Source organism: Peromyscus maniculatus, chromosome 11 (assembly GCF_049852395.1).
Source record: "Peromyscus maniculatus bairdii isolate BWxNUB_F1_BW_parent chromosome 11, HU_Pman_BW_mat_3.1, whole genome shotgun sequence".
Classification (NCBI taxonomy): Eukaryota; Metazoa; Chordata; class Mammalia; order Rodentia; family Cricetidae; genus Peromyscus; species Peromyscus maniculatus.
Window position 1 is genome coordinate 80,652,025 of NC_134862.1, and position 20,939 is coordinate 80,672,963.

At 39.9% G+C, this 20,939-nt stretch overlaps 1 protein-coding gene and 1 pseudogene across 5 annotated transcripts in view; one reads left to right on the forward strand and one right to left on the reverse strand.

Annotated features, from left to right (window-relative positions):
* Positions 1-9,717: 9,717 nt before the first annotated feature.
* LOC102911962 (frataxin, mitochondrial pseudogene) lies at positions 9,718-10,481 on the forward strand (annotated as a pseudogene).
* A 60-nt stretch (positions 10,482-10,541) lies between these two features.
* The window catches only part of LOC102911632 (intelectin-1a-like), a 144,106-nt gene continuing 133,708 nt past the window's right edge, over positions 10,542-20,939 (reverse strand). For 2 of the 5 annotated variants that reach the window (XM_076547972.1, XM_076547971.1), the window contains 8 exons: positions 19,986-20,070; positions 19,224-19,287; positions 17,792-17,890; positions 16,358-16,605; positions 15,877-16,035; positions 15,386-15,506; positions 14,475-14,578; positions 10,542-10,818 (listed from right to left, as the gene is read on the reverse strand). In XM_076547972.1, coding sequence (XP_076404087.1) covers positions 10,666-10,818; positions 14,475-14,578; positions 15,386-15,506; positions 15,877-16,035; positions 16,358-16,605; positions 17,792-17,890; positions 19,224-19,287 — 948 coding nt within the window. In that variant the 5' untranslated portion in view covers positions 19,986-20,070 and the 3' untranslated portion in view covers positions 10,542-10,665. Of the gene's footprint in view, positions 10,819-14,474; positions 14,579-15,385; positions 15,507-15,876; positions 16,036-16,357; positions 16,606-17,791; positions 17,891-19,223; positions 19,288-19,478; positions 19,526-19,985; positions 20,071-20,939 lie in introns of those variants that run through there. The other 3 variants (XM_076547973.1, XM_016008918.3, XM_076547974.1) reach the window with 3 other exon arrangements.

Sequence of the window (20,939 nt, forward strand, 5' to 3'; positions counted from 1 at the left end):
CTATCCTATCTTGGTGAGTCCAAAGTGTTCTACCTAGTTCAGTTTCTACCCTAACTGGCATTACCAACCTAAAACTATCTTTCTATATCTTTCAACTGTATACACAGGGCCCAGAAGAAACCTTCACTGATTATTCTAAAGATTGGCTTTAGCTGTAAGTAGAATGATATCAAATTCAGAAGCTAGACAAATAATAATTGAATGTTTGGCCTTTGAAAATGCTAAATCACAATACAAAAGGGTAATTTTGCCTTTCAAGGCAAGACCATCACCCATAGAGGAATGGATCTGAGATAGTCAACATTTGAATCTCATAATCATGATGACATTTGGATCAGAGAGTTGATTTCCAGAGGCTTGAGGAAAAACCCAAAATGTCAGGTGTTTTAATTGTGGCAAATAAGGTCACCTAAGAAGGTATTGTAGACAGGGCATTCCTAGAAACAATATTTTTCCTAGGAATAATCAAAACAGAAAGCCCCTTCCTTCTGGAGTATGTAGAAGGTAATGGTCGACATTGTACCAATGAATACAGATCAAGAAGGGAAAGACAGAGTAACCCTTTGCCATCAGGAAATGCCTTGGAGGGTCTCTCACAGGCCTCCCTATCAAATTTGGTTCAGTCATTCCCTGTCACTGTGGGGGAAACTCTTCCCCAGAGCAATTAAAGGACCGAATTTCTATTGTAAAAAAGCATACTGCTTTGGATGATAGAACAGCTTTAGAAGATAAAACAACAATTTCTGGAGAAACCATAAGGTGAATATTTTGGCAGACTTCCTTAAATAATCAAAGAACAAAGCTAAAAATATGAGTAAATGACATTGTGATTGAAGGTCTTATAGACATGGAGGCAGATGTAACAATATTTGCACCTGAATCTTGGTATCTAAATTCAGGAGGTAAATGTTAAGATTTTAGGGATTGGATCGTTATCTCAGATAAAATAAAGAATGAGGTGGGTCAAATGAATAGGGACAGAAGGACACAGAGGAAAACTAAAGCCATATGTGGCTAATATGGCAATGAATTTATGGGGATGTGATTTGTTATAGCAATGGAATATCAAGTTTTAACATTCCTCCAGTCTTAGAAATAAACCACAAACTAACATGCATTTCTGGAAAAAATATTAAAAGGTATTATAAAGAACAGTCACTGGCCATTCAGATTGTATAAAAATTGGACACAATAACTGCTGGTTGACAAACCTGTCTGGTAGAACATGGCCTTTGACATGAAGAAAATTACAGGCCTTAGGACAGTTGGTAGAGAAGCAGTTAAATGCTCAATTGAACAATCCACCAGTCCTTGGAATTCTCCTGTATTTGTTTTTAAAAAGAAGTCTGGAAAATGGAGAATGGTAACAGATCTAAGAACAGTTAATAATGTGATTCAGCTAATGGGCTCTTGACAGTCTGGAATTTCCCTGCCTTCTGTATTACCTAAAGGATGATCTATTATAGTTACTGATTTAAAAGCCTGTTATCTTTACAAGAAAAAGATAGAGAAAAATTTGCCTTCACAGTGCCTACTTATAATAATTCTCATCCTGTTAAGAGATATCAGTGGAAGATTCTCCTACAAGGGATGTTAAACAGTTGCACACCCCCGGCCCTCCCCCCCCCCGCGCCAATATTTTGTACATCAGCTGTTGGAAATGATTCATATACAGTAAATCTATAATTTACCATTTTATGGTTGACATCTTAATAGCTAATTCAAATGTGGATATTTTAGAGAAAATGTTTGAAGAAGTAAAGAAAAATTTGACCTACTGGGCATCACAAATTGCTCCTGAAAAAAAATACAAAAAGGAGATTCTGTTAATTACTTAGGATATAAAATAGCTTTACAAAAATTCAATCCCAAAAGTTACAAATAAGGAGAGATTAATTTTGGACTCTAAATGACTTTCAAATTTGCTGGGAGACATTGCCCATCTATGGTCCACTATTGGCATAACAACTCAAGAAATGAGTAATGTGTTTCAAACTTTAAAAGCTGACAAAAACTTAAAGAGTCCCAGAAAAATTATCGACAGAAGCTGATAGAGAATTTGTGTTAGTGGAAAAGAAATTACAGAATGCACATGTGGATCATTTGGATTTGGAGTTTGATTGTATCCTGGTTATTTTCTCCTTTATGCATTTCCCTACAGGGATTTTAAGGCAGAGGGAAGATATTATCTTAGAAAATATATTTTTACTATACAAACAGGGTAAGAAAATTAAAGACATATGTAGAAAATGTTTCTGATTTGATTCTAAAAGGAAAATTAAGACTTTGTCAATTCACGAGGATAGCCCAATGATGGAAAATGGCTGAGATCTACATGAACAACCTGGACATGAGTGGGAGCAATGAAGGGCGAGGGTCGAGGGAAAGAGAGCGGGAGATCCCAGCTGGATCAAGAACAGAGAGGGAGAACAAGGAATAGGAGACCATGATAAATGAAGACCACATGAGAAAAGGAAGAAACAAAGTGCTAAAGAGGCCCACAGAAATCCACAAAGATATCCCCACAAAAGACTGCTGGCAATGGTCGAGAGACAGCCAGGACTGACCTACTCTGGTGATGGGATGGCCAAACACCCTAATAGTTGTGCCAGAAACCCCATCCAAGGACTGAGGAATCTGGATGCAGACATCCACGGCTAGGCCCTGGGTGGAGCTCTGGGAGTCCAATTAGCGAGAAAGGGGAGGGTTTATATGAGTGAGAATTGTTGAAACCAAGGTTGGATAAAGCACAGGGACAAATAGCCAAACAAATGGAAACACATGAACTATGAACCAAAGGCTGAGGGGCCCTCAACTGGATCAGGCCCTCTGAATAGTTGAGACAGTTGATTGGCTTGATCTCTTTGGGAGGCATCTAGGTGTGGTGGTATTATGTTAACCCAAAATATTGTGTACCTTAATAAACTTATCTGGGGTCAGAGAACAGAACAGCCACTAGTTAGGCAGTGATAGCACATGCCTTTAATCCTAGCATTCCAGAGGCAGAAATTCATCTGGGATTTCTGTGAGTTCAAGGCCACATTGGAAACAGCCAGGCATTGTGACTCACGCCTTTAATCCCAGGAAGCAAGCCTTTAATCCTAGGGAGTGATGGTAGAAAGCAGAAAGGTATATAAGGCGTGAGGACCAGAAATTAGAAGCATTTGGCTGGTTAAGCATGTGGGCCGGTTAAGCATTTGGCTGGTTAAGCTTCAGGCTTTCGAGCAGCAGTTCAGCTGAGAGCCATTGGGATGAGGACACAGAAGTTTCCAGTCTGAGGAAACAGGACCAGCTGAGGAATTGGCAATAGCTGTGGCTTGTTCTGTCTCTCTGACCTTCCAGTGTTCACCCCAATAACAGCCTCGGGTTTGATTTTATTAATAAGAACTTTTAAGATTCATGCTACATCTAGGCAGTGGTACCAGTTCCTGGGCTCATTGCATGAGTTAGCTGTTTGAAACCTGGGACTTATGCAGGGACGCTTGGCTCAGTCCAGGAGGAGGGGACTGGACCTACCTGGACTGAGTCTATCAGGTCGATCTCAGTCCTTGGGGGAGGCCTTGCTCTGGAGGAGGTGGGAATGGGGGGTGGGCTGTGGGGAAGGGGAGGGGGTGGGAAGGGGGAGAACAAGGGAATCTGTGGCTATTATGTAGAACTGAATAGTATTTGTAAAATAAAATAAAATAAAATAAAATAAAATAAAATAAAATAAAATAAAATAAAATAAAATAAAATAAAATAAAAAAAGACTTTGTCAATTGATAGGAATGGACCGAACAGAAATTGTAGTACCTTTGAGTAATGCAGAAATTTCCTCTTTATGGGCAGAAAATGAAAATTGGAAAAGTGCTTGAAACATTTTTTGGAGAGATTAACAACAAATATATCAAAAACAAGATAATTCAGTTTATAAAGAGAACTAACTAGATCCTTCCTCACATTGTAAGGGGAACACCAATTTGTGGAGCACTTATATTCAATACTGATGCAAATAAATCAGGAAAAGCAGGTTATAAATCAGGAAATTTAAGCAAAGTTATTCAAAGCCCTTATGATTCTGTCCAAAAGTCAGAATTACATGCTTATTGTTATGGTATTAATGTATTTTATAGAACCTCTTAATATAGTTACTGACTCTTAATATGCAGAAAGACTTGTTTTACACATTGAAAACACTGAACTTATTCCTGATGAATCAGAATTAACTTTGTTAGTTGTATGGATTACAGGAACTAGTCAGGAATAGGAATATATATATATTTCACATATCAGATCCCATGTGGGTCTCCCAGGCCCTCTAGCACAAAGTAATGATGAAATTGATCAGTTATTAATAGGAAATGTACTGTAGCCCTCAGAATTTCATAAAAACATCATGTCAATAGCAAAGGTTTGAAAAAGGATTTTTCCATCACTTGGCAACAAGTCAAAAAAATGTAAAAAAATATCCTACTTGTTCCTTGTATAACCAAACTCCAATACCTGCAGGAAATAACCCAAAGGGTACACAAATACATAAAATTTGGCAAATTGATGTGATTCATTTTGTAGAATTTTGGAAAGTTAAAATATGTACACTATACCATAGATACATACTCAGGATTTCAATGGGCAACTCCTTTGCATTCTGAAAAAGCTGATTCTGTAATTACACATCTATTAGAAGTCAAGGCCTTCATGGGAATATTCATACAAATAAAGACTGACAATGTTCCAGCATATGTCTCTAGTAAAATTAAACAGTTTTTTTTTGAGACAGGGCTTCTCTGTGTAGCTTTGCACCTTTTCTGGAACTTGCTCTGTAGCCCAGGCTGGCCTTAAACTCACAGAGATCCACCTGCCTCTGCCTCCCGAGTGCTGGGATTAAAGGCGTGCACCACCACCGCCTGGCTATGAAACAATTTTTTGCATCTCACAGCATAAATGATTTACAGGTTTACCACACAATCCTATAGGTCAAGCAGTGATAGGAAGATCTACTTGAGTTATGTTATGGAATATTATTTTATAGTGTGTTGCATTTTTCTACTGCTTTTGTTAACAATTCAAAGATGTGTTTAATTAAATAAAATTAGCCTGTGAGCAGGAGACTGAGTCAGCAAGTAGCTGGCAGGAAGTGATAGGGAAGAACCACGTGTAGTAGGTTTTTTTTTAAAGTGGGGGCTGAGAGAAGGATGCTGGGTTTTTTGGAAGATGCCACCAAAGGGAGAAGGTTAGCTATTTGCTGTTCAGCCTCTCTAACCGAGCAGAATTTCACCTAAACATTTGATCGTGGTTTCTGTAGATTTAGATAAAGTTTCTTTTAGTAGCTTTGAAAGAGTTGGTGCCCCAGGGAACAGAATCCCCTCAGGCTGTGGCCCTTGTGGCTCGTAGCAGTGGAGTGGCAATCTCTTATTTGGACAGCCATTTCTTAAGAGGCAGCCACTGTCGATAATAAAAAGCAGTTAACAACAGAACTTTAAAAGATATGCTTAATAAACAGAAAAGGGTAATAAAGACCCCTAGAGATAAATTGCCTAATGTTTTATTCACTTTAAATTTTCTAAATGTTAATGAGAAAGGAACAACAGCTACAGAGAGACATTGGATAATAGAAAAAAAAAAGCCTACTGAATTAAATCAGTATGTATACTTTAAAGATGTGTTGACCTCAGAATGGAAACCAGGATAGGTGTTACTTTGGGGAAGAGGTTTTGCTCTTGTTTCCATAGGAGAAGAAAAGCTATGGATAGCATCAAAGTTGGTAAAGATTAGATTTGAACAAGAGAGATCTCTTGATTAGAAGAGGTGGTAGTTTATCAACCAGCATGACCATTCAATCTAAACTAACTTATAAAGACTAACAAATACTTTTCATTTGATCAGATATAACTTGCCAAAAGGGACACTCCCCAAAGTTAGGGTTGGGGCAGGGTTTTGTTTTTATCTTTCCAGGAGAATGAAGGCATCCATCTAAGGAATCTGAAGACCATTGGACAAATGAAGCATCTGAAAAAAAGGTGAAACATCCAGAGAAAATGTCCCAAGAAAAAGAGTAAATTGGCGCCGGGCGTGGTGGTGCACACCTTTAATCCCAGCACTTGGGAGGCAGAGCCAGGCGGATCTCTGTGAGTTCGAGGCCAGCCTGGGCTACCAAGTGAGCTCCAGGAAAGGCGCAAAGCTACACAGAGAAACCCTGTCTCGAAGAAACCAAAAAAAAAAAAAAAAAAAAAGAGTAAATTGGCCTATTGATATATCATATTTCCAACAGGCTAAAATTTCCTAAATAATCCTAAATGTTTGCTTCTGCTATTCTCTACAGACACATAATGCAAATGATCCTTTTGTAGTCCCAGTTCAATTAAAAATTAAAGCTTGCATTGGATTTGGAGCATGGTTCTCTCCTTCTCTAAACCCAATCATGTTGTTAAAGAAAATTCAGAGTCTCTTTCATATCAGAAGAGTCACCTGGTATGGAACAGAAGAAAACCAAAATCAAGAGACTATTATTGTCATAAATCTCTTACCTTTCTACTTTATTTTGACTCTTCAAATTTTTTCTTCAGGAATCAAGTTATCTTTAAATTTAAACTTTCTGTTTTGATATTAATGATGTTTAAGTCTTTTTATAGTAAACATTAAACTTTCCTAACAGTAATCTCTGAAGTCTCCAAAAAGATGATGGGGCACCAAAATGATGATTCCACCTGGACTATGGTAGTGTCACTAAACTGACAAATACCATCTAAAGATTGGCTTTGGACAACAAACTGCTCAGGACAATTTCAAGGTGGCTGACTGAGATGATCCAGCTTTACAGACTACCCTAGCCAGGATTTTAACATGCTCTACACTTTCCCATTACACAGAAACTGGACAACAGATGATACAGTTAGCTCTCCCAGGACTTGACAATTATCCTAAAGGGTTCCCTAAAGATGCCCTAACCCCCAGATTGCAGAAAGAAAATTTAAGAACACAATGCCCACATTCCCAAGAGGTAGGGTAGATGTTTTTTGTTCAGTGGGTTATGAATATTTATCTTCATTTAGAGGGGTTGGTTACAAGTTGTTATTGGTAATGGCCAGGAAAAAAGCTGAATAAAGGAGATTAGATTCAGGGTTCTTGTTCAAAAAAGAAAAAGGGGGATATAGACAGAGTAAAAAGGTCGATCATTACATCTACTTTTACACCAAAAGAGCAACTACTAGTTTTAAATATTTTACACTGGCTTAGATTTTTGTATATTGATACAAATTTGGGTTTTTTTATACTATATATATGTTATAGAAGGGATAGGATAAAAAGGTAGATTATTGAATTTACTTTTAGACCAAAAAAGCCACTACTAGTTTTAAATATTTTGCATTGATATGGATTTTTTATATTGATACAAATTTTAGGTTATTTTTGTTAGAACATACTGTACATACATTTATACTTTTGTTCAAGGTACTGTTCTTATACAGCTCATCAAACAATGTAATATAAATTTTTAGTCTTTCAAAGTTATTATTACAAATTATTTAGGAAAATAAAGAAATGCAGAAATGTCAGTAGTGAGCCTCCAATTATAATCAAACTTGTAGTTATGTTAGGTATGTTTTCAAGGTCAAATAGAGATATATTTTAGATAGTTGGTCTTCAAACACTTCTGAGATCTACTGAACATGGTATTTAAGATGTTTTAATAACATAAGGTTCTTTTTTTTATGACAATGTGCCACATCTGCTCCTCCCAGCACCAATTACTTCAGAGAAGATAATGGGCATCAAAGAAACTCCATATGGAGTTTGTTTTCTTTGTTGCAAAAGTTAGTCACTGGGTAAGAAAGTGCCTTTGCCTTGACTGCTGACAGTATGCTGTCCAAATTGGACAAGCAGGACACAAAAGAAAGTGACTATTGAATCTTGCCAAGACAAGGCAAGACAGTTCTTCAAAAATCCTGCTTCACTGAAGAAATTGGTAGACATTCTGCAGGGCACCGAGGAAAGTGACTGACAAACTTTGCCAGTATAGGCAGACAGCCATTCAAATTTTCTGCTTCACTAAAAAGTCTGTCAGATATGCTAGGCCTGTAGGCTATAGTTAGATGCCACAATGTTACAGAGGAACTATGGGTGATTGTCCAGGTAGTCTGATATACCTGTCATTAGGTTATATTTCTCCCTTGTGGGGTCTTTGATGGAGTTGAAGACTAAATAGTTGTAATCACAGTTTTCCTTAGTTACAATAGAAAGTAAATTAGATGCAAAACTTTAGACTCACCAGATAAGATAGATAATTATTTTCTCTAATTTTACTAAATATAAATGGAATAGATAGTTTTACTGTAATTCTTACTTAATAACTATTTTTTTGTATACAATTTTACTGTATCAAATTAAAACCTTCCTTTTTTATTTTTTATTTTATTTTATAATACTATTCAGTTCTACATAATAGCCACAGATTCCCTTGTTCTCTCCCTTCCTGCCCTCCTTCCCTTCCCCCCAGCCCACCCCCCATTTCCACCTCCTCCAGATCAAGGTCTCCCCCGAGGACTGGGATCGACCTGATAGACTCAGTCCAGGCAGGTCCAGTCCCCTCCTCCTTCCTTTTTAATTAAAAGACAGGGAGAAATGCTGTGGAATAATCCTTTTGTACACTGTAAAAGTTTGTCACTCAGATTGGTTTAATGAAACACTGATTGGTCAGGAGCTAGGCAGGAAGTATATGCAGAGTGACCAAACTAAGAATGCTGGGAAGCGGAAGGGTGGAGTCAGGAGTCACCAGTAAGATGAGAATGTTGTACTGAGAAAAGGCACCATGCCATGTGGCTAAACATAGATAAGAATTATGGGTTAATTTAAGTGTAAGAGCTAGTTAGTAATAAGCCTGAGCTACTGGCCAAACATTTATGATTAATATAAGCCTCTGGGTGACTATTTGAAACAGCTACAGGACAGAATGTGACAGAGAAACTCTGTTTACAAGCTTTCTTGGGTCTGACATAGAAATATGTGACTCAACTCTGACATTATTATTTAAATGGATTTTTCTTAGGGGCCACAAGCTTACAAAATATGATGTAGAGACTTATTAATAATTATAAAAGCTTGGCCTTAGTTTAGTCTTCTTCCTGACTAGTTTTTATAACTTGAATTAACCTGTTTCTATTAATCTATATGTTATTGTCTAGCTCATGACTTTTACCTCTTCTCCTTCATGTCTGTCTTCCTCTGTGTCTGGCTGGCAACTCTGCCTATCTTCTTCCAAGAGCTCTCTCTATTCAGAAGTCTCTGCTATATCTCCTGCCTAGCTATTGGCCATTTAGCTTTTTATTAAACTAACCACAGTAACATAACTTCACACAGTGTAAAGGAATATTCCACAACATTTTCTTGCTATGGGGTTGCCTTGTCCATCCTTAATATGAGGGGATGTGTCTAGTCTTATTGTAACTTAATAAGCCATGTTTGGTTGATAGCCTTGGGAAGCTTGACCTTTTCTGAAGGGAAATGAAGAGTAGTGGATCTGGAGGAGAGGACTTTAGGAGAGAGACTGGGAGGAGAGGAGAGAGGGGAGGCTACTGTCAAGATGTAATATTTGAGAGAAGAATAAATAAAATAAAAGAATATTGCTGTATTAGGATTACCAGGACTGATATCCCAAGAGAATCAAATAGAGCAGCAGAAGCTCCTTAAAAAAAAAAAATCTCCCGGCGGGAGGGCGGAGCGGCCGCAGAGCCGAGTGGTATGTGGGCGCTGGGACGTCGAGCCGCCGTGGGTCTGCTGCCACGGACGGCGTCAGGGGCCTCGGCCTCGCTAGGGACCCGGCGCGGGAGGGAGCCTATCGGAGCGTGCGGCCACCCAGGCCTGCAGGTCACAACCAACGCGGCCTCCGCCGGTTGCCACTCGAGTCTGAGCCTCCACTACCTCGATCAGATTCTGAACGTCAAGAAGCAGAGTGTCTGTGTGGTACATCTGAGGAACTCAGGAACTTTGGACAACTCAAGCTCTCTAGACGAGACAGCTTATGAAAGACTTGCGGAGGAGACGCTGGACGCCCTGGCAGAGTTCTTTGAAGACTTGGCAGATAAGCCCCATACCCTGGAGGACTACGATGTCTCCTTTGGGGGCGGTGTGCTAACTGTTAAGCTGGGCGGGGATCTAGGGACCTACGTGATCAATAAGCAGACCCCAAACAAGCAGATCTGGCTATCGTCTCCCTCCAGTGGCCCCAAGCGCTATGACTGGACGGGGAAGAACTGGGTGTACTCCCACGACGGCATGTCCCTGCATGAGCTGCTGGCCAGGGAGCTGACGGAAGCCTTCAACACCAAACTGGACTTGTCTTCCTTGGCCTATTCTGGAAAAGGCACCTGAGCATCTGCCAGATTCAAAGACATTAAACGGACCCCAGCCTTCTTCTGTGGCTGAGTGTCTGGTTTCCATGCCTGCTTCCGAGGACAGTCACACTGTGTGTGACAGCTCTGTGAAAAAAAAGCGTGTTACCTCCCCCCTCCCCTCCAAAAAAACTCCCATCCCTGCACAAAAATGATTCACAAAGACTCCAAGCCTGCAATGAACATGATTTATTCTTCTTTCCTGTGTCATTAGCATTCTAGTTACTAGGTAAGTTCTTCTTCATCCATGTGAGTCCACAGACTAGAGAAGACATCTGGGTCCCACACCACAAAGTTCTCAATGATAGAACAGAAATATGGCTGCTTCAGTTATATCCCGGCTACTGCTGTATGCATTGTGAGTTCCATAACCATTCCAATCAAATGCAGAGAAGTCTCCACACTGCCGAGGGTTACCTTCTGGGAAGTATCCCCCTCCACCAATACAGTGCTGAAAAACAAGGGTGCACATAGCAATGAGAGATGTTATAGTTTGGGTATGAAGTTCCCTCTGAAAAGGTGCTTTGTACTGAAGACCTGATCCCCAGCATTAGTAATATTTAGAGACAGAGTTTTGGTGAAGGGATTAAATATGAGGTGTGAGTGGCATGTTTTGAAGGGTATTTTGCCCTGGCCTTTCCTGGTCTTTCCTGGCTTTGATCTTTCCTGCATTATATTTATCATGTCCCACTATGGATTTAAAAGCAATAGAGTCAAGCAACCACAGGTTAAAATCTTGGAAACCAATAAAATTAGCAAAGCCCTTTGTCTTAATCTGGGTTACTGTTGCTGTGATGAAACATTATGATCAAAGCAACTTGGGTAGAAAAGAGTTTTTTTTGGCTCATATTTTTTTTTTTATCACTGTTCATCATTGAAAAAGTTCAAGACAGGAAACTGGAGGCAGGAACTAATGCAGATGCCATGGAAAAGTGCTGCTTTCTGGCTTGCTCCTCATGGCTTATTCAGTCTGTTTTCTTACAGAACTGAGGATGACTAGTCCAGGGGTGGCATCACCCTCAATGGACTGGAACCTCCTTCATCAATCAGCAATTAAGGAGTGCTCTACATGCTACATACAGCCTGGTCTTATGGAGGCTTTTTCACAATTGAGCTTCCCTCCTCTAAGATGACTGTAGCTTGTGTCAAGTTGTCATAAAACTAGCAAGCATATCCTACTTTCCATATATTGTTTCTCTCAGGTATTTATCACAGAGGCAAAAAACTGACTAATATAGCTGATGAGTTCAGACTATCTGTTGGCAGTATCACTCTATTTGATCCATAAAATCCCTCTAGTGGCATCACTGTCTCTTTCTACCTTTCCTTTAACTTCTCTGAACCTTCATTCTCAGATTCCTTGGCAAGACTTTTCTTTCACAAATTTCTTAAGTGCTACTTCCCAGAGAGGACATATTTACAACTCTCTTATACTTTGTGTTACCCCTTTAGGTTTCATTATGAACAATTCACTGATGACTTAAAATCCCTACCTCCAATCCAGATATTTCTTAAATTTAAGACATAAAGATTGGACTGAAATTTAAAATTACTCCTCAATGTTTACACTTCACATGAAAACAAACAAACAAACTAACTAACAAACACAATAAAAACACAGTTACTTACAGTCACACATAACTTAAGAATGGGGATTTATTTGGGAAAGTTCATTGACAATTTTGTCATTATGAATAATTTAGGCTGTACTTACACAAGTTATAATGACTACAATGTTAGTAGGCAATATAGATCATCTGGGATCACCATTATATACCACATCCATCATTGATCAAAGGATGTAACATTGGGAATGGAGTGACAGTTCTGGTTTTTTTTTTTTGTTTTTGTTTTTGTTTTTGTTTTTGTTTTTGTTTTTTGAGACAGGGTTTCCTGTGTAGCTTTGAGCCTTTCCTGGAACTTGCTTTGGAGACCAGGCTGGCCTTGAACTCACAGAGATCTGCCTGCCTCTACCTCCCGATTGCTAGGATTAAAGGTGTGCACCACCACCGTGCGGCTTTTTAAAAATCCATTTAAGGACTCTTTTTATTTTGAGGCTGAGGATCGAATGCAGGGCCTTGCACTTGCTAGGCAATTGCTCTACCACTGAGCTAAATCCCCAACCCTGACAGCTCTGTTGTTAAGAGCACTTCCTGCTTTTGCAGAGGACCAGATTTGGGTCTCAGAATCCATATTGGGCTCACAACTGTTGTAACTCCAGTTACCAGGGCATAGAATGCCCTCTTCTTGTTCAAGAGCACCAAGAATTCAAGCAATACACATACATATGTGCAGGTAAAACACTCATATATTTAAAACAAATATATGTGAAATAAGACAAAATAAAATCTTACACAAACAAGCTAGTAGCATGGGGGCTGGGAAGAAGGCCCCAAGGTTAAGATATCTTACTACTCTATCAGAGAACCAAAGTTCAGATCCCAGCATCCATATCAGATCCCAGCACCCATTCAAAAGACTTTAATGCCAATTCCCAAAGATCCAATGTCTCCTTTTGACATCTGTGATCACTTGAATACACATGTGCACACACACAAATGAAGTCAAATAAATGTTTCAAATTCAGCATCATATGACTGTTTATCCCTCCTAAATCCCAAACATATTCAGCATCCAAAAATCTTGGCTTACTGTTTGATATTCACCTACTCAAGTGAAAAGTATAAAATTAATAAAAAATGTTTTCTCTTCCCTTTCTCTGTATTCAACTATTAAAAAATTTAAAGTCTTTGGAATTCATTATTGCCCATCCTACCCCCAAATTTCCATCATACTACATCACTCTCATTTGGACCATGGAAACCATTTCAATACTTATTTCCTTATGCTTAGTCTTTTCTCAGTTAGAATCTGTAAACTCTAGGCCACCAGTGTCATCTTTGAAAAAAAAAGAATGCTCACATCAATCTTACATGCACATTAAAACATTGCAGTGGTACTCATCACATATACAGTCCAACAACCATTGGTGTGATGTAAAAGGTGTTTCCAATCTAGTCCAAGTTAACATTTCCAAAATGAGCTCTTCCTATATTTCACATTCATTTTACATACCAAAATTGAAAAAAGCTTGTTACTCCCTCAACATTACTAAATGCTCTCCCCATTTCATCATTCACAACATAGTCCCAAGGTCCTCCTTGACATCAAAGCTGCCTCATCTTGACCAGGTGAAGGACAAGCTAATGACTTAGCAATAAATGGATACTGAGATCTTCAGAATCACCTGCCAGGAAGTGATGACCCTTTTTTTCAGACTTTAGGGAGTGCTGAATCCCAAAGGAACTTGTTATTGTCTTTTGAGACAGGGTCTTACTATGTAGCTCTGCTTGACCTGAAACTCACTATGTAGATCAGGGTGGCCTCAAACTTAGAGAGATCTGCCTGTCTCTACCACTTAAGTGTTGGGATTAAAGATGTGCACCACCATGCTTGGCCAGAACATGCTAACTTGTTATATACAGCCTTCACTGTGGCAATAAAAGGACTACATTCTCAACCTGCCTTTGGCCAAAATTATTAGAAAACAAAACAGAGCAAAGCAGTATAAGTCTAATGATCCTAGTCTCAGGGGGAAGTCAGGTTTCTGCAGGAGAAATTCCTTGAAATAGGAAGGAGAATGGCCTGCATGAGGTTTAACAGATGTCCATCACTCTCCTAGTAACCCTTCAACACAATGAAAATCTGTACAAGCCCTGGAAAGGGATGGGCAGGATCTGTTTCAGTCTAAAAGCTAAATCCTGGGTGGAGAGTGACTCTCTAACAATCTCAGTCCCCAAAGGCTTGCCCAGGATGTCCTGAATACGTGTCACCTTCATTCCAGGTAACTGAGTGTGTTATCCTAAAAGATAACCATAGAGCAACAGTACAATTAGAAGTTTGAAATGTTGACTATGGTCTTAAGACAGGATATCTTTATCTAGACAGAAGTTCTGATCCCTGTGACCAAGCAAGGTATAGGGAAAGATCTCACTTTCATACATGTACATACATTAACAAGGCATTCTCTCATACTGAAAATACACAGATACACATTGGCAACCTGAGTCTTATTCATGAGCTTCATTGGTTACTACACAGACTCACAAACTCAGTGTTACATCCAGTGACCTTCATCCCAGCACACAAGGCATTGGATGCTCCTTCATTATTAAACACTCTGAATTGGATGTATCCTGCAGTGAATTCATCTGAAAATAAGAGACAGAAAACAGCATTCAAGAAAAATGTTAGAAATAGCTGTCAACCCAGAGTTTTATCGTTGCAGGTTCAGGATATACAGTCTAAAATATCAGACCCATTGGGAAAGCCTTACCTACTCCTTTCCACAGACCTCAAGAGACAGTCCTCAAAAAAAGGTCCCTATCTACCAGAGCTCGAATAAAGAAATTTATTATACAGGAAGGCCTCTACTGAATATCTCCAAGGGCTTGTCACAGCAGTTAGCAAGTGCATTCATTCTGGTCCTGCTTGCATTTATTTTGCTAACTTTTCTCTAAAGCCTTGCATCCCAAGAATAAGTAAGAAGAGCTTTGAATTATGGAGGACAAGCATAGGATTTATAAAGAGTATGTGCCACATTTATATTTATATTAAACAACATGGCAGTCACTCCTCAATACAGAAATAAAACTCCATATTTTTCCTGTTGTTCAGCCCTATGAACATGGACCTGGTCTGTTCTAAGAAACCTCTAACTGATAATGGTGTTGCTAAGAGTAGATTCTGGATCCTTGTATCCCCAGTACAAATGCTGCCTCTCCTGCTTATGATCTGTGCTCTCAGACAAGTTCCTGGACCTTTAGTGCTCTACTTTCCTAATCTGTAAAATGGGCTAGTAATAGTTTAGAGCCCAAGGGCAATCAAGTGAATGAAGTGAAAGAAATCACAAGCAGTCATAGAAGAGAAACAGGTTGTAGTGCTTGGTAAATGACAGTTATCATAATTGAGTTTATCAAGTGTCCTGCAGAGGGTTCATAGAAGCATTAAAGACTCACTCTGGCCACTGGGGGAGTAATAAGAGGCTGTCTTCTGAGCATCACCATAGTCATAGATCACAGGGAAAGCTGGACCATTGTCAGTCCAACACTTCCCTGCTCCATATTTCACTGGGTACTTCTACAAGGAACAAAAGAAGTCACTGGGTAAGGATGGCAGCATTGGCATTCACAGGAACACTGCCCTGCGTGGAGAAGCACAGCATGTGTCCAGTAACTGAGATTGTTTCCAAACGAGTCAGAAAAGAGAGAATCCTTTCCTATGTCTGTGTCTCTCTGAAACCCTAGACACTTGCCCCTTTTTCTCCTCTTTTCTCTCCCCCTCTCTACTTCTCCCCTCTCCTCTATTTTCCACATACCCCTACATTTGCCTTCCTTGGCTCATTACACTTTAAAATAAGAGAAGCATACAATACAACCTGCTGAACCTCAAACATCTGCCTCTCTCTCCACACACATCAAAATCAGCCTCAAACAGCAGTCTTGATTACCTGGAACAGTCCAAATAGATTATTGTCCACATGCTGTAGAAAGCCACAGTAGGTACGGTACCTCAGCAGGGAGCTGTTCCTCCAATTTTGCAGGGGAGTCTTGTTGGGCACATGCCAGATACCCAGGTTCTCAGCCTGGATGTCGAAGTAGCCAGGGTTCTGGAAAGCAACCAACACTGAGCCTAGCCAGATCAGTAGATTTCACTTAGCAAAAGACCCACATGTAGAGGCCTCAGCACAGCTGGTTTCTCTGGTTTCCAGGTGGACAGATGGCAAGCCATGGTCAGTTACCCACAATTCCAAGGACAATGGTCCCACCATACACTTACCAAAAAGTCCACTTGGGTAGATGTTGAGATTCAAGATAATTTTTCACTTCTTCAGCTCTGTGTTGAAGGACAACCTTCCAACCCTCTCCCTGGCATGCCTGAACTACATTCACATCTTCACCCTTTCCCAAGTGGCCACAGAGTGTACCAACCTTGTAGTCATCACTTGTGGCCCCCTCTACAGACCCAAAGGTGTTGTAGTTGGCCCAGTTGCCATCCCCCTCTGGGTAGTCGATTCTGTTGCCTTGCTGACTGGACCAGCGATCGCCCACTGTGCACTTCCCAAGCATGTTGTTCTCATGCACACTGGCCACCAGGGTCCAGCCACCACCTGCAGTGGTCATGTCACAGAAGGTCTGGTAGATGACACCATTCTTTGTGTGGAGGAAATAGAGGCCATCTGTAGAGAGAACCAGTCCACAGTCCTGTGTGCAGGCTCTTTATCCATCTCTGATCCAGAGGCAGAATGACTCCAGGAAGTACAACCATGGCTAATGCCTCATATCCTGAGTGTCCTATTACAGGTGTCCCTGGGGATATTTGGATCTTCCTGATTTCAGAAAGTCAATCTTCTTTGACTGAGGCTGAACACAGAATTACCCAAACTGACAGTGATGTTTCTCCTAAAGTTAAACATAGTATTATCAAAGGACTTAACAACTTCACTTGGTAAATAACCACAGAACTGGGAACAGGGCCTCAGCTATGTACATTCATGTTTGTTACAAGAGCTGGACACAAGACCTGAAAGGCAGAAACAGGTCAAGTACTTCTCTACAGTAAAATGAATAAGCAATATACTGTGCTGTCTAATATGCAGACTATATATTGTGTACATTCCTATACATCCAATAGATCAAAAAGAATGAAGTGGGCTGGAGAAATGGCTTCATGGTTAAGAGCAAGTACTGCTCTAGCAGAGGACTTGAGTTAAGGTCTCAGCACTCACATTTACCAGTGTACAAGTACCTGTCACTCCAGCTCCAGAGGACTAGATGTTCTCTTCTGAACTCTGCATGTACTTGTATGCCTGCACTTGCATATATATACCACCAAATACAGACATTCACATCTATGCAATAATAATAATAATAGTAATAATAATATTTTTAACTAAAGTAACTATTCTATAACACGTATGAGCCTTGGAGAATGCTAATGAAATAAGGCAGATTACTCATATGAGATATCAAGAATTGACAGATTAGAGAAGTAGGAAACAAAACAGCAGTTCACAGGGAACACAGGAATTTACTGCTTGGTTGCTACAGAATTGCTATTTAAGGAACGAAAACTTGTGGATATGGATAGTGATGATCAATATCATTGTGGAAATTGTTCTTCACTTTGAAAACTCTTAAAATTAGTTAAGTGGCAATTTTAATCCACTATGTACATTTTACTACACTTTCTATATCAAAACAGAAAAGCTGTTCCAGAGGACAAAATTCTGATTTCCTAACTGGGTTATTTGTTTCTACTTTTGAGATAGGATCTCCCCAGGCTGGTTTGGAAAATTCAGTCCTCTGCTTTGGGCCCCCAAGTGTTAGGATTACAGTGTGCTCTTTAAATGCCTTGTTGCTCACCTTGTGCCCCAGTCATCTTCTGCTTGATTTCCTTGCAGCTTCTGAACAGAGAGGCAGACACAGGATTGGCCCATCTGTTGGTATCCAGTTTCTCTTCAACTAGAGAAGATGCAGAGTTTCACTCTCATGTGACACCCAGCTTCCCCTTGTCATTCACCCTAAACTCATTCCGTGACTTCTGAAATCCTCACTCTGAGAATCAACAAGATTTGTAACTAGGAAGAAAGACAAGAGATTTGAAGGTGTGGAGAACTTTGTGTCCAAAGTCCTGAAAAAGGAGAATAAAGTGAAGTCCACCCCTGCAGTAGAAGAAATGCAGGGAGCCTAATGTGCCTGAAGCATGGGTTGTGAGGTCGACAGTGCAGAGGCTTGACCAAGGGACCCTGGAATAAGAAGCCTTGCAAACTAGCCTCAACTCTGCAATGTGCTCTGAGAACCTAGAAGGGTGGAAACAAATAAGATCTCCGGGGTCAGAGCTACTCAGGTGTAAGTAGCACCATGTTTACAATTCAAGTATTTTTGGGTTGTATTTACTGTAGCCTCAGTTCCTTATTGCCTAATGTCCAGCTTACAAAGACTATCATGTGGAGATCAAGTATATGGCATTTATGGACTTGCCTTTTTTCTTAAAACAGCAATGAAGAGTAATTGCACAATTTAAAATAACCCTGAGTTCTCATAGAGTGCAGAATTCAAGAAAACATTCTCTAGGCACAAACCAGACTACTCACTTTGTTTTGAAACCCTAAAGCAAAGGTCCTCAGCTTAAGGAATGACAAGGTTAGGACACAGTTCTTGTGGAAGTTCACCGAGAGCTACACACAAGTACAGAATCTGGACCAGGACATACCTCAACAATCTCATTGCCACTGGTCAGTTCCTTCAAGAGACATTTGGCACCCAGCCTTCATCTCACAGGCATCACCTTTATGGGGGATGGACTAGGTTGTATTTACATATCCAGGAAATATATATATGTGTGTGTATATATATATATATCCACAATTAATCAAAAAGAGGACTTGATTTTTTAGAATGTGGGAGTGGGGGATAATTGGGAAAGGTTAGAAGAAGGAAACAGAATGGGAAAATAATACAATACAATTGTATTACATTTCATTTTTTAAAAAAATTGCATGATCAGGCAAGATATAGTAACCCACGTCTTTATCCCAGCACCCAGGAAGCCGAGACAGGCAGATCTCTGGGTTTGAGGCCAGCCTAGTCTACACAGTGAGTTCTAGGACAGCCAGTGCTACACAGAAAAACTCTGTTTAAAAAAAAACCAAAAAAAAAAAAAACCATAAACAACAACAAAATCATGATCTCTAGCCCTCAGAGACCCAGGTGTTGGAAGCAACCCAGTCTAGTGCTGACTTTCTTTAAAGCTAGAGGTGATTTCAGGAATCTGGGTTCCTGCAGCAAGACTCACCAGCACTGCAACTTCTGGTGGCCAGGATGATAAACAGCAGGAAGCTGAGTTGGCTCATGGTCATCTAGAGAAAATCAAGATGAAGGTCAGTCTCTATCCAGAACACCTTTTCCCCTTATCCCTGTCTCAGCTCCTATCTGGTCCAATTAAAGGCTCCTTCCTTTCCGTCAAATTCACATCTCTGCGACTAAAGCAGACCTGAGCTGGAGTCCACTTTCCTTATTCCACTGACAGCAACTACCTTCCCCTCCATACCTGGCCAGAAACTCAGAGCTGCCAGCTGAGTGGAGAGGAGCGCCCCCCGCTCCCCCCCGCCCCCCCGCAGAGTATCTAGTGTGTTCAGTGAAGCTCTTATCCTTTTATGGGAAGAGCCTGGTGAGAATAGCCCTGGCTTTGCCAGGCTCCCCCTTTCCTGGCAGGATGCCACTGGAGGGGCAACTTTTATTTACTGCAGGAAAGTTCTTTGTACAGTGTTGACTTAAGGGATTCAAAGTATCTAAAAGTCAAATATTAAAGGTCATATCCTAGCACTATCTCCAGGTTTGAGAATTTCATCAACCTATTTTCCAAAAAGGAAATAGATGAGACTTGCAACATTTGGCATCTAATTGGATTTTTTTTGGTCTTTCTTGTAAGATAGAACTTAAAAACTGCAAATACTTATAGTTATCCTCATGTCATAGGAGAAGACAACTTTTTTTTTCAGGGGCTAGGGTACAATGTATTAGAGTACATTTCCGTCCAGCCTGGCCTCAAACTCACTGTTTAGGTGAAGATGATCTTGAACTGACTGTCTTCATCCCACTCCCCAAGTGCTGGAATTATAGGTACACACCATCAAACTTCACTATAGAAAAGAAAAGTTTCACGACTAATAGTAAATGATCATTTAAGAATAAATATAAACCTTTAGACTGCATAAATTGAATTCTATACAACCCTCACTATTTTGTCTTTGATTTTCTCATAGTGAAATTTTATAGTAGACTACATTTGGGATTAAATCACCAGAAATCCCCTCTGAAGATACTTTGAACTTCCTCTATTTCCACCGTTTGTCTTTCTCCAGTTCTTAGACACCACTTTAGGTTATAATGGAATGAGTTGCCTTTTCCTCAGCGATGAAACATCTTCAGTACAAACTTTATTACAATACTGATAATACTACAATGCTTTAGGAGTGAGCTTTTGGGTAAGTTTATATTTTATATCTTTTTATGTTCAAAGGACTGATTTACACCATGTAATTTGGATAGTTTTTAGAATAGAACAAAACAGAGGCATGTAGCTCAGCTGGTAGATTGTTTGCCTTGTATACATGAGCTATAGGCTCAATCCCTAGCATCAAGTAAACTAGGTATGGTGGGACATGCCTGAAATTCCTGTGCTTGGGAAGTGGAAGTAGGATCAGAAGTTTAAGCTTATCCCTAACTACATAGCTAGGTTGGAATACAATATCTTGTACATAAGATCCCTGTCTCAAAAAACAAAATAAAAAGTAAAACTGTTCACACAAAGATAATCTATACACTTTAAGTGAATATTCAAGGCCATGTTTGTCTACACAGTGAGTTGGAAGCCACTTTGGGCTACATAAGACCCTGTCTGTACTACTTTATTTTAATGATCCTAGATTGTTGCTGCAAGGACCAGCCTTCTGCAGCTCAGTAATTGAAGGAGCCATGGAGTTTCTGACTAATTACTCAATTGACTTTT